The sequence below is a fragment of the Stylophora pistillata genome, chromosome 1, assembly GCF_964205215.1.
Source record: "Stylophora pistillata chromosome 1, jaStyPist1.2, whole genome shotgun sequence".
Taxonomy (NCBI): domain Eukaryota; kingdom Metazoa; phylum Cnidaria; class Anthozoa; order Scleractinia; family Pocilloporidae; genus Stylophora; species Stylophora pistillata.
This window is the reverse complement of record NC_142519.1, coordinates 21,841,797-21,863,625: the sequence shown is the minus strand read 5'-3', so window position 1 is coordinate 21,863,625 and position 21,829 is coordinate 21,841,797. Positions and strand designations below refer to the sequence as shown.

Here is a 21,829-nt window from a genome sequence, read left to right as displayed (position 1 = left end):
GCGAAAATAAGATGAACTGGAGTAACTGCTCAAAGCGAACTACTGTATGACTAACGGAAGACTAAACTCTGAACTTGAGAAAAACTAATTTATACATGCGAAAACGACTAGCTAACTTAAAGTGCAATTAGCGCCTATATTACGAAAGAAACTAATTAACGAAGATACGTGACACAGAAACAACAGAAGCTAACTGACCAGCGAAAAAATACTAACGAACGACGAGAAGCAGCGACAACGCAAAAGGACACCCTAATGATTGATTGAATGAGAAAAACAAAAAAAAAAAACATTCCGCACGCTAAGACCCTACAACAAGGAGTGGCCGACCGCAGACCTTAGGACAGATCTTGCTTTTAATTCTGTCAGGATGCCCAGTTTCACCCTCCACGCCCTCTAAGGGGCGGGGTAGCAGGTTGAGTCGCCGACTTCCCGACCCAAGAGACAGGTAATACCAGTTTTCAGGGTTATCCGGTAGCAAGCAAACCAATTCCTGACTAGACAAGGTCACGCTACGCTCGGCGAAAGCACCAAGACTCTCGAACTGTCTTTTTCTGCTTTATCTAATTACTGGGTTCTCCATTACACAATTCTACTTACATCCAATTTTGAAGTCATATAATAACTACATTCTAATTATAAACGAATGACATAATAAAACTGAACTACCTAACTTACTGACGGAACTGACGAAATACTTGAAAACCTGCCGAGTGGGAAGTAAAACAACAATATACACTGCTCTGACGCAGGGCTAATGGTGGTTCTAAACGCCAGCCTTTACACTCTTTACGATGGCCAATTCACATTATCAACTCAGCTGAAAAAACCAAATTATCTTGTTTCCCCCCCAATGCAGCACCACAGTTGCTTTAGAAACTTACTATCTTTAGTAATGTGCATAGTCTGTCGAAAAACGAAAGTTTCGCTGTTTTGAGCACATTGAATATTATCAACATGTAGTAACAGCTTTCGAATAAAACATCATGCAATAGTTTAGTTATGCTACCGTAAGCAAACTCTGTGTATGAATTCCTACGCCAAAGTAGCTAGAAATCGGAAACAAAACTTTCACCTACCTCAACAGAAAAAATGTTTCTCTAAGTAGATTTAATGTTCAAAAAATTAACGGCTTTGCGGAAGATTCATTATGATGCCACACGCAAAGTAACAGACGGCAGTCGCATCCAAGGTTATCAAGGAAGTGTACCTTTTGCCAAATTAAAGCAAACTCGTTTCTAGAACTCACGTTTCTCCCTAATCTCTTGTAGGTGGGTGTTGTCGTGCCCCGCTCACAGTGGATGTGGGGAGGGAGACATCTAGGGACGAGATTGGAAAGGTTTGGTGATATAGCGAGTTTGCCCACTTCGTTCACTAATATGTCAATCCATGTATATGTACACCAGACAGACACCTTATCATTAGAATATTTTCACATCGGTGTAAAATGAAGTGCGTAATTTACAAACTTCGTCATAATATTTTGAGAAATATTTTGGAACGTTCAAAATTACCTTTAAATTGATGGAGACAAGAAAATATTAGTTCGGGTATAAGAAACACAAAAAAGTGTTTTTTTATTGTGTCTTACTATAAAGATAAATGAGAGCCTTTAAGGACTCAAAGTATTTAAAATTACCCGGCTACCTGAGCGGACAAATGAACAAGCCAGGATCGATTTTAGATTTGAATCTAAATGGTCGAGAGGATGGCGTGAGACTATCCCAAAGCAGAGTTGATCAAACTAGTGCATCCCTGAATTACTTTGGATTCTCTAATACATTCTTGAAAGCTACTGCCTTCTTTACGCTTCATTTACCGTCTGAAAAGTGTGCTAACGAAGGCTAAACCCCTAATGATTACAAGGCAAAACCGGGCTCTTATTTCAACTCGGTGTTTACTTGAGAAATAATATTAAAAGAAGAAGAAGAACCTTTATTAATTTATACCGCTCAGGGTAGCCCCTTCAGACGCAAAAAGCTGTCTGTTATCAATGGGAGCCCTGAGCAACAACGCACAAAAACCTCACTAAACATATAAACATTACACTAATACAGGTAATAATATAAATAGAAAGCTATTTACAAGTAAAAGATTAAAAGATGTATAACACGAAATATCATTAAGATAATTCGTTAAAAATAGTGCAACCATAATACTAGAAGGATATTTTCGCAATCTCAGTTCTCACAGCTGGCGGATGTAAGAGGTTGCTTTGTCTAGTAGCGCGCGCATGGATTGTATTATTACTTTTAAAATATCGTTTAAAATACTAGGGACATTGACCTTGCGGCATTTCTTAACGAGTTTAAAAACAGATTTACGTCGACGCTCCTCCAACGTGAGCCACTTCAGAACGCCCATTGCCTGCTTGCTGCGCACGGTTCTAGCCACTATCCTAGCAGCCCGGTTTTGGAGGGCTTCAAGGTCTTGTTTGCGATCTTCCCCGCAACAGCCCCACACACCTACACAGTATTCTAAAATTGGCCTAATTAGACTACAATACACTACATTTGCACTCTCTCTAGTAAGGCTTCTACGAAGCCTGCTAAGCATTCCTGCGCGTTTTCCCGCCTTCGAAATTAGCTGCTTTATTTGCTCGTTCCAGCTAGGGCGGTCATCAAAAACTATACCTAGCTAAGTGAAGTGATACTGACGGGCAGGAGTATCAGAATCACGCTGTTTATGACCACAAGTTTTCCGTAAGGTAGCCATCAATTTGCTTGCTGCAGATGCGAAAAACTTATTAAATGCGATGGCAATGCATTGTTTGTCAGAAGAGACAACGCAGTCTACTTTGATATTTGGAGAAATAACTTTCTTTTCTCCCGGTAGGATTTTCTTCATCGTCTTCCAAAACGAACTGTGATCGCCACCACTTCCTCGATGAGCCGTTTATTGTAAGACACTTTCGCTGACCTTATTTCTTTTGTCACACGATTGAGAAAATGGCGGTAGTTTGCTCAATCTTCTGAGGCATTGCTTTTGATTGCTTTTTTGTGAAAATAATCACGCTGGCGCATAGTCACCTTTATGCTCTTGTTTAGCCGGGGACAAGTGTCAATGCCGCGCACGCGGCGCTGCGCCAGCGGTGCATGACGATCAGCAATCGTGACAAATTCCCGCTTAAAGGCATGCCAGAGATCATCAACAATAGCAGGTCCATCGAGAGCAGGAGCAGAGTTCCAAGTAACACCTTTCAGATCTTTGCGAAAAGCGTCAACATTGAAATGCGCATAATTTCGGAAGGTCTTGACTTGAGAAGGTGCTCTTTCCAGTTTAATTTACAGACACAATAAATCAGTTCATGGTCACTTAAATGGGTGGAAACTACCCCCGACTCACACACATTCTGCGGGCAACTGACAGCGACTAAATCAATAAGCGACTTAGAGTTTTTAGTAATCCTTGTGGGCTGGTCGATTAGCTGCTTGATATTTAGACTCCTGAATAGCGATTTAAGTTGTTTACAATCGGAGTCATTACGGTGACTAGACATAAAACAACAATTGAAGTCACCAAAAAGGAGCATCTCTTTGCCCTCAGCTGAAGCAGTGTCTAAGATACCATTTAGCTTAAACATAAAGTCCTTATCGTAATACCGCGAGGTACGATCGGGTCTGTAAAAATTTCCAACAAGAAAGCTGGGTGATTTAAGAACAGCAATTTCCAGCCACATTTCTTCTAGGTATCCAATTCAAGATCATCCCTCCGCGTAGCCACCAACTCGTCATGAACAAAAACCGCAACGCTGCCATGATTGCCCTTTCTGTCCTTCCAAAAAAGTCTATAACCCGGTATTTCATATTCACTGTCACTCCTGTCGGCCTTGATTCAAAGGCCTCAGACAGAGTAATTATTTGTATGCTTGACTGGAGTTCTTGTAACAATAGGCGAAGCTGATCAATTTTATCGCCAAGGCTTTGTATGTTTTGGTGAATGAACTTGAGTCCACGGAGTTTAACAACATCATCCAGTCCATTAACAGGCCCAGGGTTAAGACTAACATCTCCAGACAGTAGAACCAAATAACCTGCACACAAAGAAAGATTAGCCTCATTGATTGAAAAGTTTAGGAGATGAAAAGCTATCGTGAGGTTCGGACATTTTAAATGCCTGAAACCTCAAGACATTTTCACATTTACACCGAAAACTTCGAACTTGGGCTTCCCCACTCATAATGGTAGGTATATACTGAGGGACGCAAAAAGGCGTCTAATGTGTCAAGCAACTAATGCCTCTGCGAAAGTGCATTACATGAGAAAGTGTAATAACAAAGAGTTGAAACCTCCAACTTCTTTCTCCGTACTCTTATGAATTCAAACTAGGTCATCAGTAATTTACGTCTGGGATCTAAGACTATCTCTCAGAGTAGACCTTCGACCATATCAAGTGCTATTTAGACGCTAGGTATTTGGTTCTCTTGGAATAATGCTTCGTTTGAAAGAAGAGACACGCGTGAGTACCCGGGTGAACAATTTTTTTGACAAAATATTAGTTTGTTCTAAGAATTAAGCAAATTTTTCTGGTTCTTTTTTTTTTTTTACATCCCTCCGTTTTTTTCTACCTTTGTCATGATATGATTATCAAACTTTAGAAGTCAGACGCTCGAGGACTTTGTGACAGAGACATATATTCGTTGGGATTCATTCCTCCAGCAGTTGAGATATTTGGCGAGACGGTGGTGTTATTCCCCTTTGATAAAGCCATGTAATGCATTTCGGCTCCTCTTGTGGTACTCTTCGGCCCCTCTTCGGCTCCTCTCGGCTTCACGTCGCCATTACTCCGGTTAGCTTCCTTGCGAGTAGCTTTCGGATTCATTCCTGCCGCCTTATTTGGTAGAGGAACTGGTGGAAGAGGTCGAGAGGTAACCGTTTCCTCGATAGAAGGAGCTATTTCATATAAAGGGTTAGTGTTGTCCCTCGTTGGCAATGAAGTCGTATTTGTTCCTGTTCCCAAGTTGATTTCGTCACCGTTTTGGGTTTCCTCTCGATCGCCTCTTAAGGCTATATCGCTAAAGGTTACCTGTTGTTTCCTAGGTTTAGGTTTAGAAAGCCTCCGATTTTGAAAGATAAGGTAAACAACTGCAGCAATAAGAAGGAACACAAGAGATGCCAGTATTGATAATATTATGATAAAAGTAGTCTTGGAGGTTGTACTTCCTGTCTGTGTCAGTGAGGGCTCATCTGTAGAGCAAAAGAGATATTAAAGTAAACGGATACACACAAGCCTTACCAGAAGCTGCGAGTTTTTGACATATTTCAGTTGGAGGTGTTTAAAAATATGAAAGTAAACGGTTCGTGTGTTTGATATACCTAACCATTCGAGAGTTATCGAAGAAACAATTCACATTAATCGCTATCCCTACTGCTATCATGTTTACGATTTTCTTTTTCATAACTTAATGAAATTATGAACATAAAAATAATTAGACAGCACACAGACAAAAAATAAATCACAATGTGAAGAAGCTGAATTCTCAGCTTCATTAAACACACAGGAGTAACGAGTTTTATTTTCTTGACAAAATGCGTTATTTGCATCAACTGAACGAGAAGTAAGTTAACTTACTTATTGTAGTTCGCTCTGCACAGAGATGCCTCGAATGGCCATCAGGACACGAGCAGATATAAGAATCTCCATTGCTAAAACATTTTCCACCATTCACACACGGAGAACTCTGACATGGATTAGATACTGCTACAAGAATAAGTTAAACAAACAAGATACTCAAGTGACACTTTAGTCTGTACGGCAGGTAAAGTAATGGTATAACTATCAACAAGTACCTACTGAGATAATGTTACTTTCTACATATGAAGAGTGCATGGAAGGAAATATATAAAAATTATATTTTTGAACAAATTAGCGAAAATAATTAACCATCTGTGCTTTAGCCAGGTAAATCAACCCAATGCACAATGCAGTGAAAGGCGGGGTGGACAATTTCCCCCAGAAATGGTATGCGAAGAGCTGTAAACAAATAAGGCTTAACCTTCGCAATCTTTCAAAATCAACATTTTGAACTGCATGGTGGTGGTCCCCTTCCACATGCGAGCGTTACTTATTATGTAAAATTAATCAATACTTGCAAACAACTGCAATCAAAAACAAATTTTGATAAAGTTGTTTCACTCACATTTTTCACAATGGATTCCTATGAATCCCTCGGTGCAGTTGCAAATAGCACCACCTCCAGTATCAATGCAGGTTCCATGGTGTTGACATTTAACCTCCAAGCATTTGGAACGGATACCTAAATGAGGAATTAATTTGCTTATTAAAAGAGGGAATGAAACGTTTTTTAAACATTCAAGTTCAGTTTGCAATGATATGAGCCAGTTTTTGTCAGTGTCGGGAAACGAACACTTGACATCGTAAAGGACACTTATTCCATCAAATCCATCTCCCTTAATTAATGTATTTCCTCATTAATTATTTTTTGTCAATGAAATAGTTCGTTTGCTGTCTAAGATGAGAGCACCATAATTTTTTAGGGAAAAATGTGAAAGAAAATACAGAAAAGGAAAGACCAGAAACTATGCACAGCTAACTATATCCCCGTATTTTTTCATATATCATAATTATCAATATCATTAATGTTTATTATTTTTTTGACGTCTTCGTTCCCGTCCCTGTACACTTTACACTCGTCCCTTGTGTTTCTTGAGTGAGGGAAAAGTAAGGCTGGGTACACTCTTAGAATAAAATTCTGTAAACGTAGATTTGATTTAGTTTCTGAGGACTGAGGAGGTCCTTTTAAGAAAATGTTTCAACACCGACGCGTGCTCAAAAAGTAGATAGGTCACCTGTTTGATATGGTAGCTTGCATAAAGCTGTTGCAGCACTTGATCCTCTGGAAGGGTAACCAGACACATATTTTGTACATTCTCTTAAATTTGTCTCGTTGCCAAAACATTTCAGGTTCCTGAACCATTTCGGCCCAGTGTTCGAACCACTGAACTGATTATTATGACCAGATGAAAGGCTCGCAGGATACCCCAACTGGCGGCATACCACGTGAGCAGCATTGACGTCCCATCCCCAGCTATCTAAAGTTCCCCAGACTCCAGCGTAATACACTTCTACTCGTCCAGCATTACTAATTGGAGCACCAGTGAGCCTCACATTTAACACTAAAAAAATAAACATTAAGTTACTATGGCAGCGCGGGCTCCAAGTCTACCAGTAAGATCTATCCTACCGTTGAATATCAAACTCAGTTAAAGACTTTATCTTGCTTAGCTGTATATTATGATTATATTACTAAGTTTGCAAAATCTGAACTAATTCTTTTGACCTATCACCTTTTTGTTTCTTTTCAAAGGCGATCCTTTAGGGTAGAGTACAACTTGGTACTTAAAGTCACGTGCGCACCGTCTCCTATATCACTGTTACCTGCCAATGAGTCGTTGAAAAATAATAACGAAATCTGCGCGATACGGTGCATGTGGGTTGAACAGCTTGACATTTTATGAAGTGCGCAGGCGAGCAAAAACATTCAGCAAACGAAGAATTTAGTAGTCTTCTGTCCGCCTTAGTCCGTTGTTAACGAAAAAAAATTAAGAAACGTAGATAAAAATTTGATTGCTTTATTCTGGAGAAGTTGTTCGTTAGCAAAATGATATTGTGACTTTTAAATGTACGTATTTCATTTTAATTCTATGTTTAAAAGTTTTGATCAACATTATTACAATATGAAATTTTCTCAATTTCTACATTTATTTTATCATTTTTTTGGAGGCAGTGTAGCAGCAAAAGATGTATTTGACATAAAAATAACAATCGGAAAAAAAAGTAAAGACTAAATCACGAAATTATCTTGCCATCTATGTTTCTATTCGTGAAGTCGCAACTGAAAATACGCTTAGTTATGACTTACTTTGAGATGGGTTGAAATCTGCCTCTCTGCATAAAACGCCGGCTGCATAATCTGGACGTTCTTCTTGGTAGTAAATTTGACGCCGTTTGTGTCGGATGTTGTCCCACGTGGTTACTGCACAGTCTGAGATTTTCAGTTCATTCCCATTGCAATGTATCCTCCATATCCAAAATGGCCCTTTCAATCGTCCGAAAGCTGCCTTTTTGAAAATTTTATGAGCACCTGGATATCCCAGCTGGCGACACACCACATGACCTTCATTGATATCGATATAACGGCCAAGTACTCCTCCCCATACTCCATAATACATCACCTCGATTATACCGGCAAAACTTAGACTGGATCCCGTCAAGCGAAGCTTGAAATCTGAAAAACATGTTAAAATCGTAGTCACTTTTCATCATTTCAGCGTCGACGTCCCGATAGAGTAGGAAATTCAAAGCTGTTAACTAAAGGCTAAAATATAGTCAATAAACCTACAAGCCAGAAAAAATAACAAATTAGACTTATTTCAACGCTACACTGTGTCCACTTGATAAGCACAGAGAACTTTCAAAACGAGTGACACTAAATCAGATATTTATCGAACTCAGTCATTTAAGTCTCAGTTTTTGGATAGTGATGTATCCCTTTCCCCCGAGACAGGTCCCAATACGCCTCAAACGAGTGTCAAGGGAGAAATCACGCACAATTTGAGCAACTCTAATAACATACTTGTAGTTCGTATGCTTAACTCACTGCAAAGCTCACCGCTCTTTAAAATATATCCCTCACCTTAGTTGCAAATGATCGATTGTATCTGTTAGCTATTATCTAAAACTGTTCAGGGGTAAGGTGCTGACTCACCGCCTATTTGTGTATTACTTGGTTTGCAAATGACACTGAGATCATAGTTATGACTGTAAATCGTTAATTTTGGCTGGCTGTAATGAGTGCAATTTTGCCAATTTCTCTCATCTCCGAGGCATAGTATATCCCTGGTTTTATACCACTGAGGGCCAGATCCCGGTCCAAACACGGCTCGGCCAACTGCAAGGACGCTGTCAGAGAAGTTCAATTGTCTGCATATTACTCCACCAAAAGTGACTTCAGAACGGTGCACTAACCGGTAATGAAACCTCGAATAAAAATTGTATACAGTCCCCCAAATTCCGTGAATTCGAAGCTCTATTCTACCAGCGTGCCTCACAGCAGAACTTGCAAGCCTTACATCAAATCCTAGAAGAGATGTAAAAAATTCATTATAAATCACGACGAAAAAAGTCTCTTTCTCCCTAAGGATCTAAAATTGAGGATCGTGTTTAAGGAGGAAGTGTTCGGTGTTGTGAGCATGCTCTGAGATGGCAGAGGTCAGTGTCTGAACGAATTACTGCAGCAGCATTTAGGGGAATACAAACCCCAGAAACAATGGCGCCTAAGGAAAAAAAAAAAAAAAAAAACAGCAACAGATGAGCCGTGTGACAGCAGATCTGTTGCTTTTCCTCAGCTGGCTGAGGAAAAGTTCTTCGAAATACACCGTGACAACCATAATCAAAGCTATGATGGCTCAAAAGGTAACGTATCATCCAGTGGACTCTGACGCCTGAAGAGGACTAACAGCATGCAACCAAAACGTATAGCGATAAGTTTGTAAGGTGAACAATAAAAAGCACGCACTACTTGGCATAAAATGCGAAGAAGGAACAACAGATTTCCATGCAATTTCCCAGTTATTAAATGTATATCACGATCCAAGTGTGTGCAAATTAATATTTACCTGAGTCAGCTGTACCATCGCTGCACACAACATTTGCACAGTTAGAATATGTCGTGGAACGAGTGGCGAAATTCCAAGCACATTGGTATAACGCTGATTCATTTCCATAACACCCAAAGTTTTGGAAAAAAATTGGCGAGGTAACTGAGCAAAATAACCGTCTTCCTGCCAGTAATGCTGTGGTGTATCCTAGCTGCCTGCAGACAACTGTGGCATCTTTGATATCCCACTTGGAGAAGTATATTGAACCCCAGATTCCTGCATAATGAACTTCAACTCGTCCCATATTTGGTGAAAGAGATCCCATTAGCCTAACCAGCATTCCTGGTGTAAAAGAATGACATACGAAAAGTTACGATCACCGTGAAGTATAATCGCCCTTATCTGAAGGTTGACACCGTTGGATATGCTGCCATCTCAGGTTTGCATTTTCCTTACAGGGAGCGAAAAGGTGTCTGTCGTCCAAAGAGGCCATTTGACACCCACCCATCAATCATTCGTTGATACGGCTACCGCAAGTCATGTTCTTATGACTCGGCTTCTTGCCTGTTGTAGATAAGCTAGGCAAACTTAAGTTTAAAGGCATAGTTGGAGCAGTACGTAAACACTATCAACGCATAAACCTTGCCGTGTTCTTGAGGATTTCAGAAAAAAAGCTACCAAAATAAAACAAAGCTACAAACTGCTTACCATCCGCGTGGGACAAATTCTTGCATTCGACACTAGCAATGTTTCGCCGATTTTGTGCTTCAGACTTGTTACCAATGCCATCATGAGAGCAGCTCATTAAGTTAGCTTCACTCCCAGAGCATTGAAGATTAGTTATCCACACAGGACCGCTGACCGGCCCATACACACCGTTCGCCAAAACTACTTCTGCACCAGCTTGGTAACCAAGCTGGCGACACACCACTGTTGCGTCGTTTGTATCCCAGTTTGTTCCACTGATTGCTCCCCAGATTCCTGCGTAGAGCACTTCTACTCGACCAGCATTAGGAATTAAGGATCCTTGAAGGCGAATTGAAATATCTAAAACGAATTGATAAAACACAACGATCAGTGTACCTTGATAAAATAAAATGACAAGGCTATCACAGTTTTTAAGACTTGTAGTGCGTTTGCTCGCACGGAAAACAATTAGTTGGTTATCACAAAAACTTAAGATGATAAGGGCTACTAAACCGCCTTAGTTTGAAACAATTGATTCGTAGCATTGGGAAGAAGATATAGGGAATCAGTTTTGTCAACCAGACGTTCAACATGAAAGTGACGGTCTGTTCTGAAATGGCCCTTAAAAACCGTCTGTTCTGAACCAGATCTCAATAAATTAGTCGCACGTGGGAGTGATCACCAAGAACTTTCAAAAACGGCCTAAATAAACACCATTCTCAATGTCACGTGACTAATTACGTGACCTCACTCATTACACTCAGTACAAAGTACAAAGTCTCAAAAAGTAGGCATTACTCCACAAGGATGTAACTCCAAACCTTTCTGTAAGGCCGGTGGGTTGTGTATTTCGCTTTTTTTGGACTCTGCTCCTAAACTATTAAGTATTCTGACACTGGCTACTATTTTTAAAGTAAACTGCATAGAACTAAACTGTTTCCGGCTCAGCGCTCGAAACTTTGAGCAGTCTGCATTACTTTCGATTAATATGACAGCAGGCACGCTGCTAATTTTAGATTGACACATAGTTTGATGAAAGTTGTAGTAGAACAAACTAGTGTCTGGGAGTAATTGAGGTTTGAATCCCTTCTAAGCTGGAAGTTTTTTTCCTTCTTCTCTTTCTCGAACTTCTTCAATTGAATTTCATCTGTTAAAATTCTTCATTAGCATCCACGCCGGAGTCAGAAGAAAATTAATTTGATTTATGTGAATCTTTAAGAGTGTACTCAGATGTCCAAACTTATGAAAGGATAGACCCAAACAGCTCGTTGGGCGAAGTACTTTCCCTGAATGCTTCATTAAAAACTATGACCAACACTAGGTCACCCACGCATCAGCTTAGTGGCACAAAGTAACTTGAGTAAAATATCTTTGACCAAACTCACCAACGAAACTTAATATATAATAAAAGGATTTTATAATTAAGGTATTTAAATCCGTGAAGTTTACCTGACTTACTCATTTTGTGCACATCTTAGCACTAAAGAAACATGTGCAAAAGGACCCAAAGCAATCATGAAATCCTATATTGGACGCCTTGAAATTTATTTCAGAAAGTTATCATCTAGTACTTACCGCGTACATCAGTATTGACTTCATGGGTCTTGCATATCACACCCGCTTCTCTGTTTTGATAGACATTAATTTTAAGCCAGTCATTGTACTGACATTGTTTTAAAGTCTTCTCATTTCCTATGCAACGTACGTTAGACATCAAGACTGGTCCAGATCCTTCCCCAAATGGTGAATATTTCAAGGCCGTGACGACACCTGGGAAACCAAGTTGTCTGCATACCACTTCAGCCTCTGTTCTATCCCAAGACGAAGACCCATCGATACGTCCCCAGACTCCATAAGAAAGAACCTCAACACGTCCAGCAAATGTGACGTTGGAACCAGTTAAACGGATGCCAACATCTGTTCAATTGGATGCAAGTTTTTCAGTCTATGAGCAAAAACTTACGATTCAATGTTATATCTCGAAAAAACAGAGGTAAAACAATCTGTGACACGTGTACTAGCTGGCCGCTTACTAGCTGCAATGCTGGAATAACCAGTTCTCTCAACATCTAGCGAGTGCGGCTTTTTTCGGTAAATTGTTCACTCTCATCAGTCTCTGACCCCTCACTTAACTGGCCCCGGCTAAAGGGTGGGTGAGAAGGGAGATACAGCAGCCCTCCTCCTCCACGAGGCAGGAATAGATGGAAATGATCTCGAAAAAGGCTCAAGATTCAAACAGAAACAAAGAGAACATTCCAAAATGACTCTGTTGGCGTAATTTTAAAATGTTATTTAGCTGCCGGGTTTATATTTAATGTATTGCTGTTTGTTCATATACGTGTGCGTATATATATCTTATTATTAAAAACTGGATCATTGGATAATGCAATTCAAGACTTTCAATTGGCTTAGCCATTATGGTATATGAGCCAATATAGCATAATCTAATATCTGTAAATTGTAACATCTGGTTTCTTCCTACAAAGTAAAATCGAGAAGATTTGCCTCATATCTTGGAGGCCTTTTCTTTCTTTAATAAAACAATTATTCCACTCGCGCTTGTTGGATAGAGATAATTATAACCAACTCGGCGCTATGCGCCTCGTTGGCTATCTATCATCTCATATCCAGCGCGCGCTCGTGGAATAATTGTTAATTAGACGTCAGTGTTGTGCAGTATCGCTGAGTATTTTACGAGTTGTGTTGTATTTTGACGAGCCCTACGGGCTCGTCAAAATACAAATAACGAGTAAAAATAGTCAGCGATACTACACAACAAAACGTCTAATAAGTTATTTATTATCCAACACGCCAAACTGTTATTTCAGTGCGGGCGAATTTTGCGGATATTTATTTACGGGGAGTGCGTGACAGAAGTATGCGAAGCGGAACTGAATTGTCGCGTTGTTGTGTTGCTGTTTCTATTTTCTTCATTAAATGAAGAAATTTTCTGGTCGTCAAGCTGTTTTTCTTAGTTCGATTCATCTAATGAACTTGGATCTATATTTGCCAGCCATTCTGACTCTTCGTCGTCGGAAATATGATTCAAATTGTCTGCCATTTGTTTTTTTTGTTTTTTCGTAATTACAATCCAATTCTTCGCTTGCGCGATGCGAGAAAACCTGTTTAACCGGTACTCTACAATAGACGAGTACAAATACTGCGTGATATTTGTACTCGTCTATGGCGTTATTTGTACTCGTCTAGGTTTAGTTGGATAATAAATATACGTACATATGAATGTGTATCTGAAACAAATATAATAAAATGTTGGTTAATAATCTAACAGCTAATAAAAGCGGTTGAATTCGTCAAATGTCTCTATGGTGATCCATTTCCGTCCGAAAAGTTGTTTTTTCAGCATTTTTCCAACTGGATGAGGCTTATTAGAATATTCCTACAAAATTGAAGCAATACCCACCAGAATAGTACAGCACAAGCCTCATGAACGTCAATGCTGATAACGAGATCATCTTTTCTGACACCTAGAACTCTTGAGTTTGTGGCGCCTAAAGGAGAAACGTATACTTCGTGTCGTGTTATTCAAACAAAAAAGCGTGTGATGCAGAAAACATAGCCTGCAGAGCAGGCTTCTAGTGGAGTTTGGGCGAAAGTTAGACCGCGCGAAAAATAGAGCTAGGCGAAAAATGAGGTAGGGGGAGAGGGGGAGGAGAGAAAGGAACCTGCTAGCAGTACTTGAAAATTTGAACAACCCATTCGCTCACGAACAGGCAATTCTGATTGGTCCAGAGGAATATTTTATTGACAGCAGGATGTGACGTCATTTTACGTTTGTCATTGCCACGAATCACATCCAATATCGCGTTCAGCGAAGGATAGATCTTGCGTTGAACGATTCTTTAGCTACTTTTGATGCCCTAAAAAACTTTATTTTAAATAAATTAACAGCAAGATGCCATACGTCAACTTGCAAGAAATAAAGATGTGTTGGCGGTATTACCGACAGGCTTCGGTAAAAGCATGATTTTTAGATTTGGTATGCGAGTCAAGCAGCTTCTCACGAAGAAACACTGTTGTATGGTTGTCGTTGGCCCTCTAAAAAGCATCGTTGACGATCCATCCTCTGGAAGATCATCTACGTTTAAAAAAGTGTCCAAATCGTCATCTTTCCTCGGTTTGTTTGTCCTCGATGAAGCCGGGTCGAGATTCTCGCTCATATTCAGGGATTTTCTGGATTTCGGTTTTGGTAGTTTGGGCGAGTGTATACGAGCGGCCTTCTTCTTATTCCATGCCGGGCTAGATTTGTTTGGCGCATTTAATTGCCGCTTCTTTGCACTTTTGGGCTTTTCTGGAGTTTTGCTTTGGCCATTTGCGTTCTTAAGGATGAATGCATGTAACTGTCCCAAGTTTCTGACTTTCCTTTCACAAGGATTGCAACAGCGCTCGGAGAACTGTTCATTGTTTTGAATGAGTTTGATGCCAATTTGAGCACACACGTCTGATAAAATTATACTCCATAAGCATCACTTCTCTTCGATGCTCTGAATAAATTTTCTGATGATATGCATGAGCCGTATTCCACTTTAAAACTACAGCCGCGAAACCGACAATTTTCGTTCGGCGACACGTCAACGCAAATTTAATTTATCAAATTTTTCACAAATTTTGATAAGCGCGAAGTTTTCACGTGTGTGTGTTTGCAACGGAAGTGAAACTCCACTTCCGTCGCGCTACCTGACTGGCCAAATGTTTGAGCCATGATCGTTAAATCTAATTAGGAGGTGTTTTTCAAATTTTCAAGTATTGCTGGCAGGCGTTTCTTTCTCTCCTCTCCCCCTCCCAGTACCTCCTAATTTTTCGCCTCGCTCTATTTTTCGCGCGGTCTAACTTTCGCCCAAACTCCACTAGAACGCCTGCTCTACAGGCTACAGAAAACAACAATGGATTAATCAGACAGCAAAGTAAACAGCCCACATAAGATATTCTCAAAACCGTGCTAGCGAAAGAAAATTCCCAAACATTTTGATCCCCTGTTCATTATGGCGGTTTCAGGATCATATATGATATTGTTGCACTTTTAACTTAGTACAGTCTACTACGAGCAATATGAGTAACTGATAGACTTTCAACTACGACAAACTAGAACGGAGATTTTGAATTTTAACTGGGAGGAGAGAAAAATACTGTTTACAGATTGTTTTATGTTGTTCAGTGTGAGTGAAGGAAACATCACAAGAAAGTATCTTCTGTGATTTCTTGAGACATGACCAAGACATTGAGAGGCAAACCTCCGTCATTTATTACAGAGAAAAACAGGGAAATTTGTCACGTTTGGCGGATCTATAATTTCGCAAGGTCAAGAACAACGGCTCTGACATAAAATGGAGATAACATTGTTTGTGACAAGAGTAGCGAAATCTCATAGTAAAGCCTTGTTATTTATCACAGCAGAAATTGGCAGTGTAAGTCAGTCACTTAGTTTGATACCCTGTGGCTGCATTTGAAAAGGCCACCACGAAGAGTAAGGGAAGGCGGGGATTGGGGTTTATTTGAAATCGCAAAACCGTAGAAAAAAATCATCGAAAGCCGAAAAACCGGAAATAAATTCGATCGAAACCGAAAACCGCATGCAAAATCGTCATAGCCGATAAATTTCCACTTCCCAGTTATCAAAATCCTAATCGATCCGATACAGTAGTGACCAGTGGAGTCTACAGAGGTTCCGCGCTGTTCGAGATCAGTGGAGGCGCCTAGCTAACTGTTGCTTAGATCGAAGAGATACCGAAGATACCAAGTCTGGAACCATTAATATTTTCTATGAAAACTGAAATTGAATCATATGACAACTGCTTACTAAATATATTTAACGCCTCTATCATGAATACAAAATGGAAAACAAGCCGAGTGTCTCTCGTGATTATCAGTTTATATACCCACGAAAGTTTCTTCCCAGTAAACTAAGATGCACAGTAAGCTTTTGCAGTTTCTGAGCGAAGCCATGTGATCTTGCTCAAAACCAGACGCAAATTAGAATAAATCGAGCAAATCTTAATAAACATTTCCGGGTCGAGAAAACGAAATTCATCTTTTTTCTTCTCTCTCTCGGTTACAGTTCTTCATTACAGTCCGGAACCTAACTGAAAAACGGAAAATTCGTAACCATTTATCTTGGTTGACAACCCTTTTCCAGTATAACGTCACTGCAGTTGAACGGTTGACGCAGCGAGCTCAAGGGCATAAATCCTACCGATCTTGTTGCTATTTTTGAGATCGCTTCACAAACCAAACTTGGGTCCTTGTACTGAGTTTTAAGCCCCACCGAAACAATACACATCACGTACCAATCGGAAACTTTTCACTGCTTGAGCACTTGAGCACTTCGGCACTTAATGCCTTCGGATAAAATGTTATGAAGAAGACTAGTTGTGATACCATGTACCGCATTTAAACTCTGAGCATGAATCTCCGGAGTAGCTAGAAAACGGAAACAAAATTATTTGTCACATACCTCAAGAGAAAAAGTTTTTCCCGGCAGTTTTGGTGTTCGAAAAACTAACTGCCTTGCGTTAAAAGGTATGCAAAGAATTAGTTATGATGCCACACACAAATACATGCAACAGATGACAATCCCATCTAAGGACATCAAAGAAGCGTATCATCTGGACTTTCGCCAAATTCAAGTAGGCTGGTCTCTAAGATCACGCTCGCTCCCCAATAATCCCTTGCGGGCAAGTCTGTTGTCGTACCTCGCGCGCGTTCATGAGGGGACAGTGACCTCTAATAACAAGGTTGAAAAGCATAGGTGATGCATGCAGATTCCATACAGATACGCTTGACTTTAACAGAAAAAACACATGTAGACTCTTAGTGCCGTTTAATTTATTTCACAAAGTTTAGCCGTTTTACGAAAAAACTGCGATTTAAGTCGTCTTCAATTTAGGCGTACTTTTTATATGAACATTTATTTTTGTGATCAATGTCAAGAAGGCCGAGAACGAATAGTGGAACAACATTCATTTGATTAAATCGACCCTCTTATAGAGAATCCCCGAGGTCCACTGCTTGTGGTAAACTGTGGTTTGGGTTGCATCTTGTATAAATAAGCGGCCCTTACTGGAACAAGAATAATTGAGGATGTAGAGGGTTAAAGAGTTCAGCAGTTAAATGCCTACAAGATGTACTCCCCTCTACGTAGTTTTTTATGTGTCACTGTGTCTAACGTGTAAGTCGGTTGAAATTCCAGACATGTTGTGACACCAGCAAATATATAATGAGATTTTATGCTCTTTAATCATTTGCTTGCGTATTGATGTAATTTATTAGGGACTTTAATTAAGCAGTCAGGACGGCAACGCCACGGAAGACGTCGATTAAAAATGAGTTACCACTGTTAGTTAGAATTTCGAAAATGGCTACAATGTGTTTACCGTCTCATAGGGCGCCAGACCTCAAACTCAACATAACACATAAAAGTAGCGTTGAGTTCCAAATGTAAATTAAAATAATTTGCCGCCACGGTTTCGCTTCGCAGACGACGCAAATTTTGGTGATTTCACGTTTTTATTTTGCAAAGGACGGCTAAGAAATGTACAAAGTTTTAAAACGCACGTGCTGGGCTATTGTTCTGCCAATTAGATATCATGATTGTTTTTCCACGTTCTCGTTGCCGTAGCCGTCGTGGTTTGCTTAAAGTCCCTACTATCAATTGTCTCCGGAGATTCTAGCTTAGAGAGGAGGAAGTGACGTCATGGCTGCGCATGTACTACAGCTGCGGAGTCGAGAATGCAAATGTTTGCCTTCGAAATGTTTTTTTAAATATATCGCAAACATAGACTAATGGCAACTGGACGGTTGGTTGTTAAAATTACCTATATTTCGAGCACACTCTCACCAATCTACCTCAGAACTCCTTCCCCGTGAAATGATGAAAGCTATACCCACACTTACTTATTCAAGACATTCTTCAATTGTAAGGATACATATCTTATGAGACGTTTTGTTGTATAGTGTCGTTTAGTATTTTTACAAGTTGTGCCGTATTTTGACGAGCCTGTAGGGCGAGTCAAAATACAAATAACGAATAAAAATACCCAGTGATACAACACAACAAAACGTATGATAAACTATTTATCATCCAACACGCCAAACTGTTATTTCAGTGCAGGCGAATTTCGCGGATATCTATTTGCGGGGAGTGCGTGACAGAAGTATTCGAAGCGGAACGGAACTGGCGCGTTGTCGCGTCGCTGTTTCTATTTTCTTCAATAAATGATGAAACTTCATTGTCGTCTAACTGCTTTTCTTCGTTCAATTTATCTAATAAACTTGGATCAATATTCGCCAGCCATTCCGACTCTTCGTCGTCAGAAAAGTAATTGAAATTGTCCGCCTTTTTTTTTTTTGTTGTAACTTCAATCCAATTCGTCGCTTGCGCGATGCGAGAAAACCTGTCTAACCGGTTCTCTGGAGTACAAATATCGCGGATAATGCGTTAAGCAGCTAGGACCTATACAGAAGTGCATTGCTTGAAAAAACGTAATAGTATAGAGTTCACACTTGTAACTTCTCTCTCCGTGCTCTAATAAATTCAAACTAGGTCATCTGTACTTTACGTCTCGAATTCATTTTGACCAGACAAGAGGGGAGTAAACCCAAGACTATCTCATCTATAAGCCTTCCACCATGCCAAGTGCTATTTAGACACTAGGTATTTGGTTTTCTTAGAATAATGCTTCGTTTGAAGGAATAGACAAGTTTGAGTACCCAGGTGAACAAATTTTGCAAACAATGATATTAGTTTGTTCTAAGACTAAGCAAAGTTTTCTGACTCTATTTTTTCAGATCCTTCCGTCTTTTCTTTCAATCTTTGTCATGTTAAGTCAGACACTTGATGACTTTAAGAATGAGAAATATCTGTGTGCCTGTTTTGTGACAGAGACATGTATTCGTTGGGATTCGGTCTTCCATCAGCTGAGATACTTCGTGAGGCAGTGCTGTTGTTCTCCTTTGATAAAGCCATATAATGTTCTTCGGCCCCTCTCGTGGTCCTCTTCGGCCCCTCCGCGGCTCCTCTCGTCTTCACACCGCCATTTCGTCGGTTGGCTTTTTCACGAGCAGCTTGGGGATTCATTCTTGCCGCCTTATGTGGTGGTGGAATTGGTGGAAGAGCTCGAGAGGTAGTTGTTTCATGGAAAGGAGCTATTTCATATAATGGGGTAGTGTTGTCCCTCGTTGGTATTGAACTCTGATTTGCTCCTGTTCCCAAGTCGATTTCGTCACAGTTGTGGGTTTCCTCTTTATCGCTTCTAAAGGCCATATTGCTAAAGTTTGCATGTTGGTTTCTAGCTTTAACTTTAGAAAGCCTCCGATTTTGAAAGATAAGGTAAATAACTGCAGCAATAAGAAGGAACACAAGAGATGCAAGTATTGATAATGCTATGATATAAGTAGTCTTGGAGGTTGTATTTCCGTTCTGTTTCTGCGAGGACCCATCTGCAGAGAAAAAATGATGTCTAGGTAAACTTGATGAAAAGGACCTATCCGAGGCGTCCGTGATGGCGTGCATTTTAAAAAACTTTCAAGGAACTCTAGAATGTGAAAATGTATAGTTCGTGCGTTTGATATACCTCATCAATCGGCGAACTTTATCTAAGTTTCCTTGCCATTATCATGTTTACAATCTTCCTGTTACAGCATAATAAATTAATGATGATTTTGAGAAAAAATGGACAACAGAACACAGAAAAAAGCTAAAGCTTACTACTGGTCGCTAAAGATGCTGAATTCTCAGCTTCGTTAATCACACAGGAGTAATGAGTTTCATTATCGTGGCAAAATGAATTGTCTGTGCACGGGTTGCTCTGGCACGGCCTCGCGGCTGCAAAGTATAAGAACAAGAAAAAATTAACAACTCCAATTCAAAACTTGAGAGGAATTCAGCCCTATTAAAAAATGCAACAATTCTTACTCGTTGTGACTCAAAATGGTATAACCTTATTTGACCACCAAGGACTGGTTACAGAAAGTCTGACCCAAACCATAGTTTTACGCAGTCAGTGAGCTTCGCTTTCTATTAAGAGCGTGGATTCAACTAAATGATTGTTCTTCTATTGTTAGCTTTTGGCCCTCTTGGCACTGTATTAAAAAATAATTGCTCAGAAAAAGGTTCAGCTAAATTGAGGATTGTTTAGGACGCGTTTTTTTTTTCAACAAAGTGTTAAGGATTCCTATCTAATGTTTTGGCTCAACATGTATACAGTTACTTTCCAACAAAGATTTCAAGTTAGCGAGGAAAGGAAATGAGAATTAAAAGGTAAAATTTTTAAAATTAAAAGAGAACAATTGCTAGACCCTCAAGTTTATGGTGCTGTAGTCACGAGTTTTGGAAATCACCTAGCCTCGCTTTCAACGATCATCACATCATGTTCCACAGGTTCGTTCTGCTCGTTGCCAGAACTGACCTAAGTTTGTTTCTATATATTTGCAACAACGGATGAAGACAAAAAATAAACTTACTGATCGTAGTTCGCTCCTCACAACGAAGCCCCGACCTCCCATCGGAACACGAGCAGATATATGAAGATTTTGAGCTAAAACATTTTCCACCATTCTCACACAGAGAATTCTGACATGGATTAGATAGTGCTACAGGAGTAAGACAAACCAAAAAAGATACTGAAGCGATCACTTTGGTGTGATGGCGGCAGAAAATGGTAAGCTTCTGATGCTCAAACCAGGTAAATCACGTCTAGATCCCCCCCAAAGCAGAGAAAGGCGGGTGAACGGAATTTCCTTTGCATTTGGGATGCGGTGAGCTCTGAAAAGATTATGCTTAACTTTGCAATCTTTTAAAATCAAAGTTTTAAACCCCTTAGTCATTGTTCTTCTTCTTGATGGGAGCGTTACTTACGGTTATGATAAGTGCAATAAACCACCAGGAATGGTGTTCTCAAAAAAGGGAATCTGGATCTGTTATAGGCACGTATCTTTTTCGGCTTTGAAATTAAGGTACAAAGTATGCGAATATGGATCTATGCAATCTGTTTGTGCCAGTCAAAACAAAAATGGGCTTGCTGGTGGTTATCTTTAAGGTATCCGGGTTGAAACCGTGATGTTGCTTGTTCAAATTCCATTTTTATAATCGCTCTGTGTATTATCAACGATTGTTCAAAACTTGCAAACAATTGCGATCTAATAAAAATTTAATGATAACATAACTGAGTTGTTTTACCCACGTTTTTCACAATGGATTCCTGTGAATCCTTCTGTACAGTTGCAAACAGCACCACCTCCAGTATCAATGCAGGTTCCTCGGTGTTGACATTTGAACTTCGAGCATTTTGAAGAGATATCTTGAAAATGACAGCGGAAAGCAGAGAATATTCTTACAGATCATTAGTGTGCTTATTACAAGACGAATGAAACGTTGCTGAACCCAATAAAGTTCAGTTTGCAACGATATGAGTGTCGGGGGACCCCCACTATTTCATTATACAGAACACTAATTTCATAAGATCCTCCTACCCCTCGCCAATCGTGATATAATACTACATTTTAGTTAC

At 39.9% G+C, this 21,829-nt stretch overlaps 2 protein-coding genes across 5 annotated transcripts in view; both read right to left on the bottom strand.

Moving 5' to 3' along the window:
- Window positions 1-1,545: 1,545 nt before the first annotated feature.
- Window positions 1,546-16,913, bottom strand: LOC148741701 (scavenger receptor cysteine-rich domain-containing protein DMBT1-like). 3 transcript variants are annotated; one of them, XM_088744189.1, is made up of 12 exons: window positions 16,777-16,912; window positions 13,729-13,816; window positions 11,883-12,252; window positions 10,329-10,667; window positions 9,639-9,962; window positions 8,729-9,100; window positions 7,883-8,248; window positions 6,810-7,136; window positions 6,140-6,256; window positions 5,572-5,700; window positions 4,568-5,186; window positions 1,546-4,033 (listed from the first exon to the last, which is right to left on the bottom strand). In XM_088744189.1, exons 3-11 carry the CDS (start codon window positions 12,019-12,021, stop codon window positions 4,594-4,596), a joined length of 2,706 nt encoding a protein of 901 aa, XP_088600315.1. In that variant the 5' UTR covers window positions 12,022-12,252; window positions 13,729-13,816; window positions 16,777-16,912; the 3' UTR covers window positions 1,546-4,033; window positions 4,568-4,593. The 3 variants fall into 3 exon arrangements, with proteins under 3 accessions (XP_088600315.1, XP_088600313.1, XP_088600314.1); XM_088744187.1 differs by having other exon boundaries at window positions 1,915-4,033; window positions 11,883-12,224; window positions 16,777-16,913; XM_088744188.1 differs by having other exon boundaries at window positions 1,915-4,033; window positions 5,572-5,697; window positions 11,883-12,224; window positions 16,777-16,913.
- A 603-nt stretch (window positions 16,914-17,516) lies between these two features.
- The window catches only part of LOC111344880 (scavenger receptor cysteine-rich domain-containing protein DMBT1-like), a 25,760-nt gene continuing 21,447 nt past the window's right edge, over window positions 17,517-21,829 (bottom strand). For both annotated transcript variants that reach the window (XM_088744186.1, XM_088744185.1), the window contains 4 exons: window positions 21,503-21,619; window positions 20,784-20,912; window positions 20,029-20,145; window positions 17,517-19,760 (listed from right to left, as the gene is read on the bottom strand). In XM_088744186.1, coding sequence (XP_088600312.1) covers window positions 19,165-19,760; window positions 20,029-20,145; window positions 20,784-20,912; window positions 21,503-21,619 — 959 coding nt within the window. In that variant the 3' untranslated portion in view covers window positions 17,517-19,164. The remainder of the gene's footprint in view (window positions 19,761-20,028; window positions 20,146-20,783; window positions 20,913-21,502; window positions 21,620-21,829) is intronic.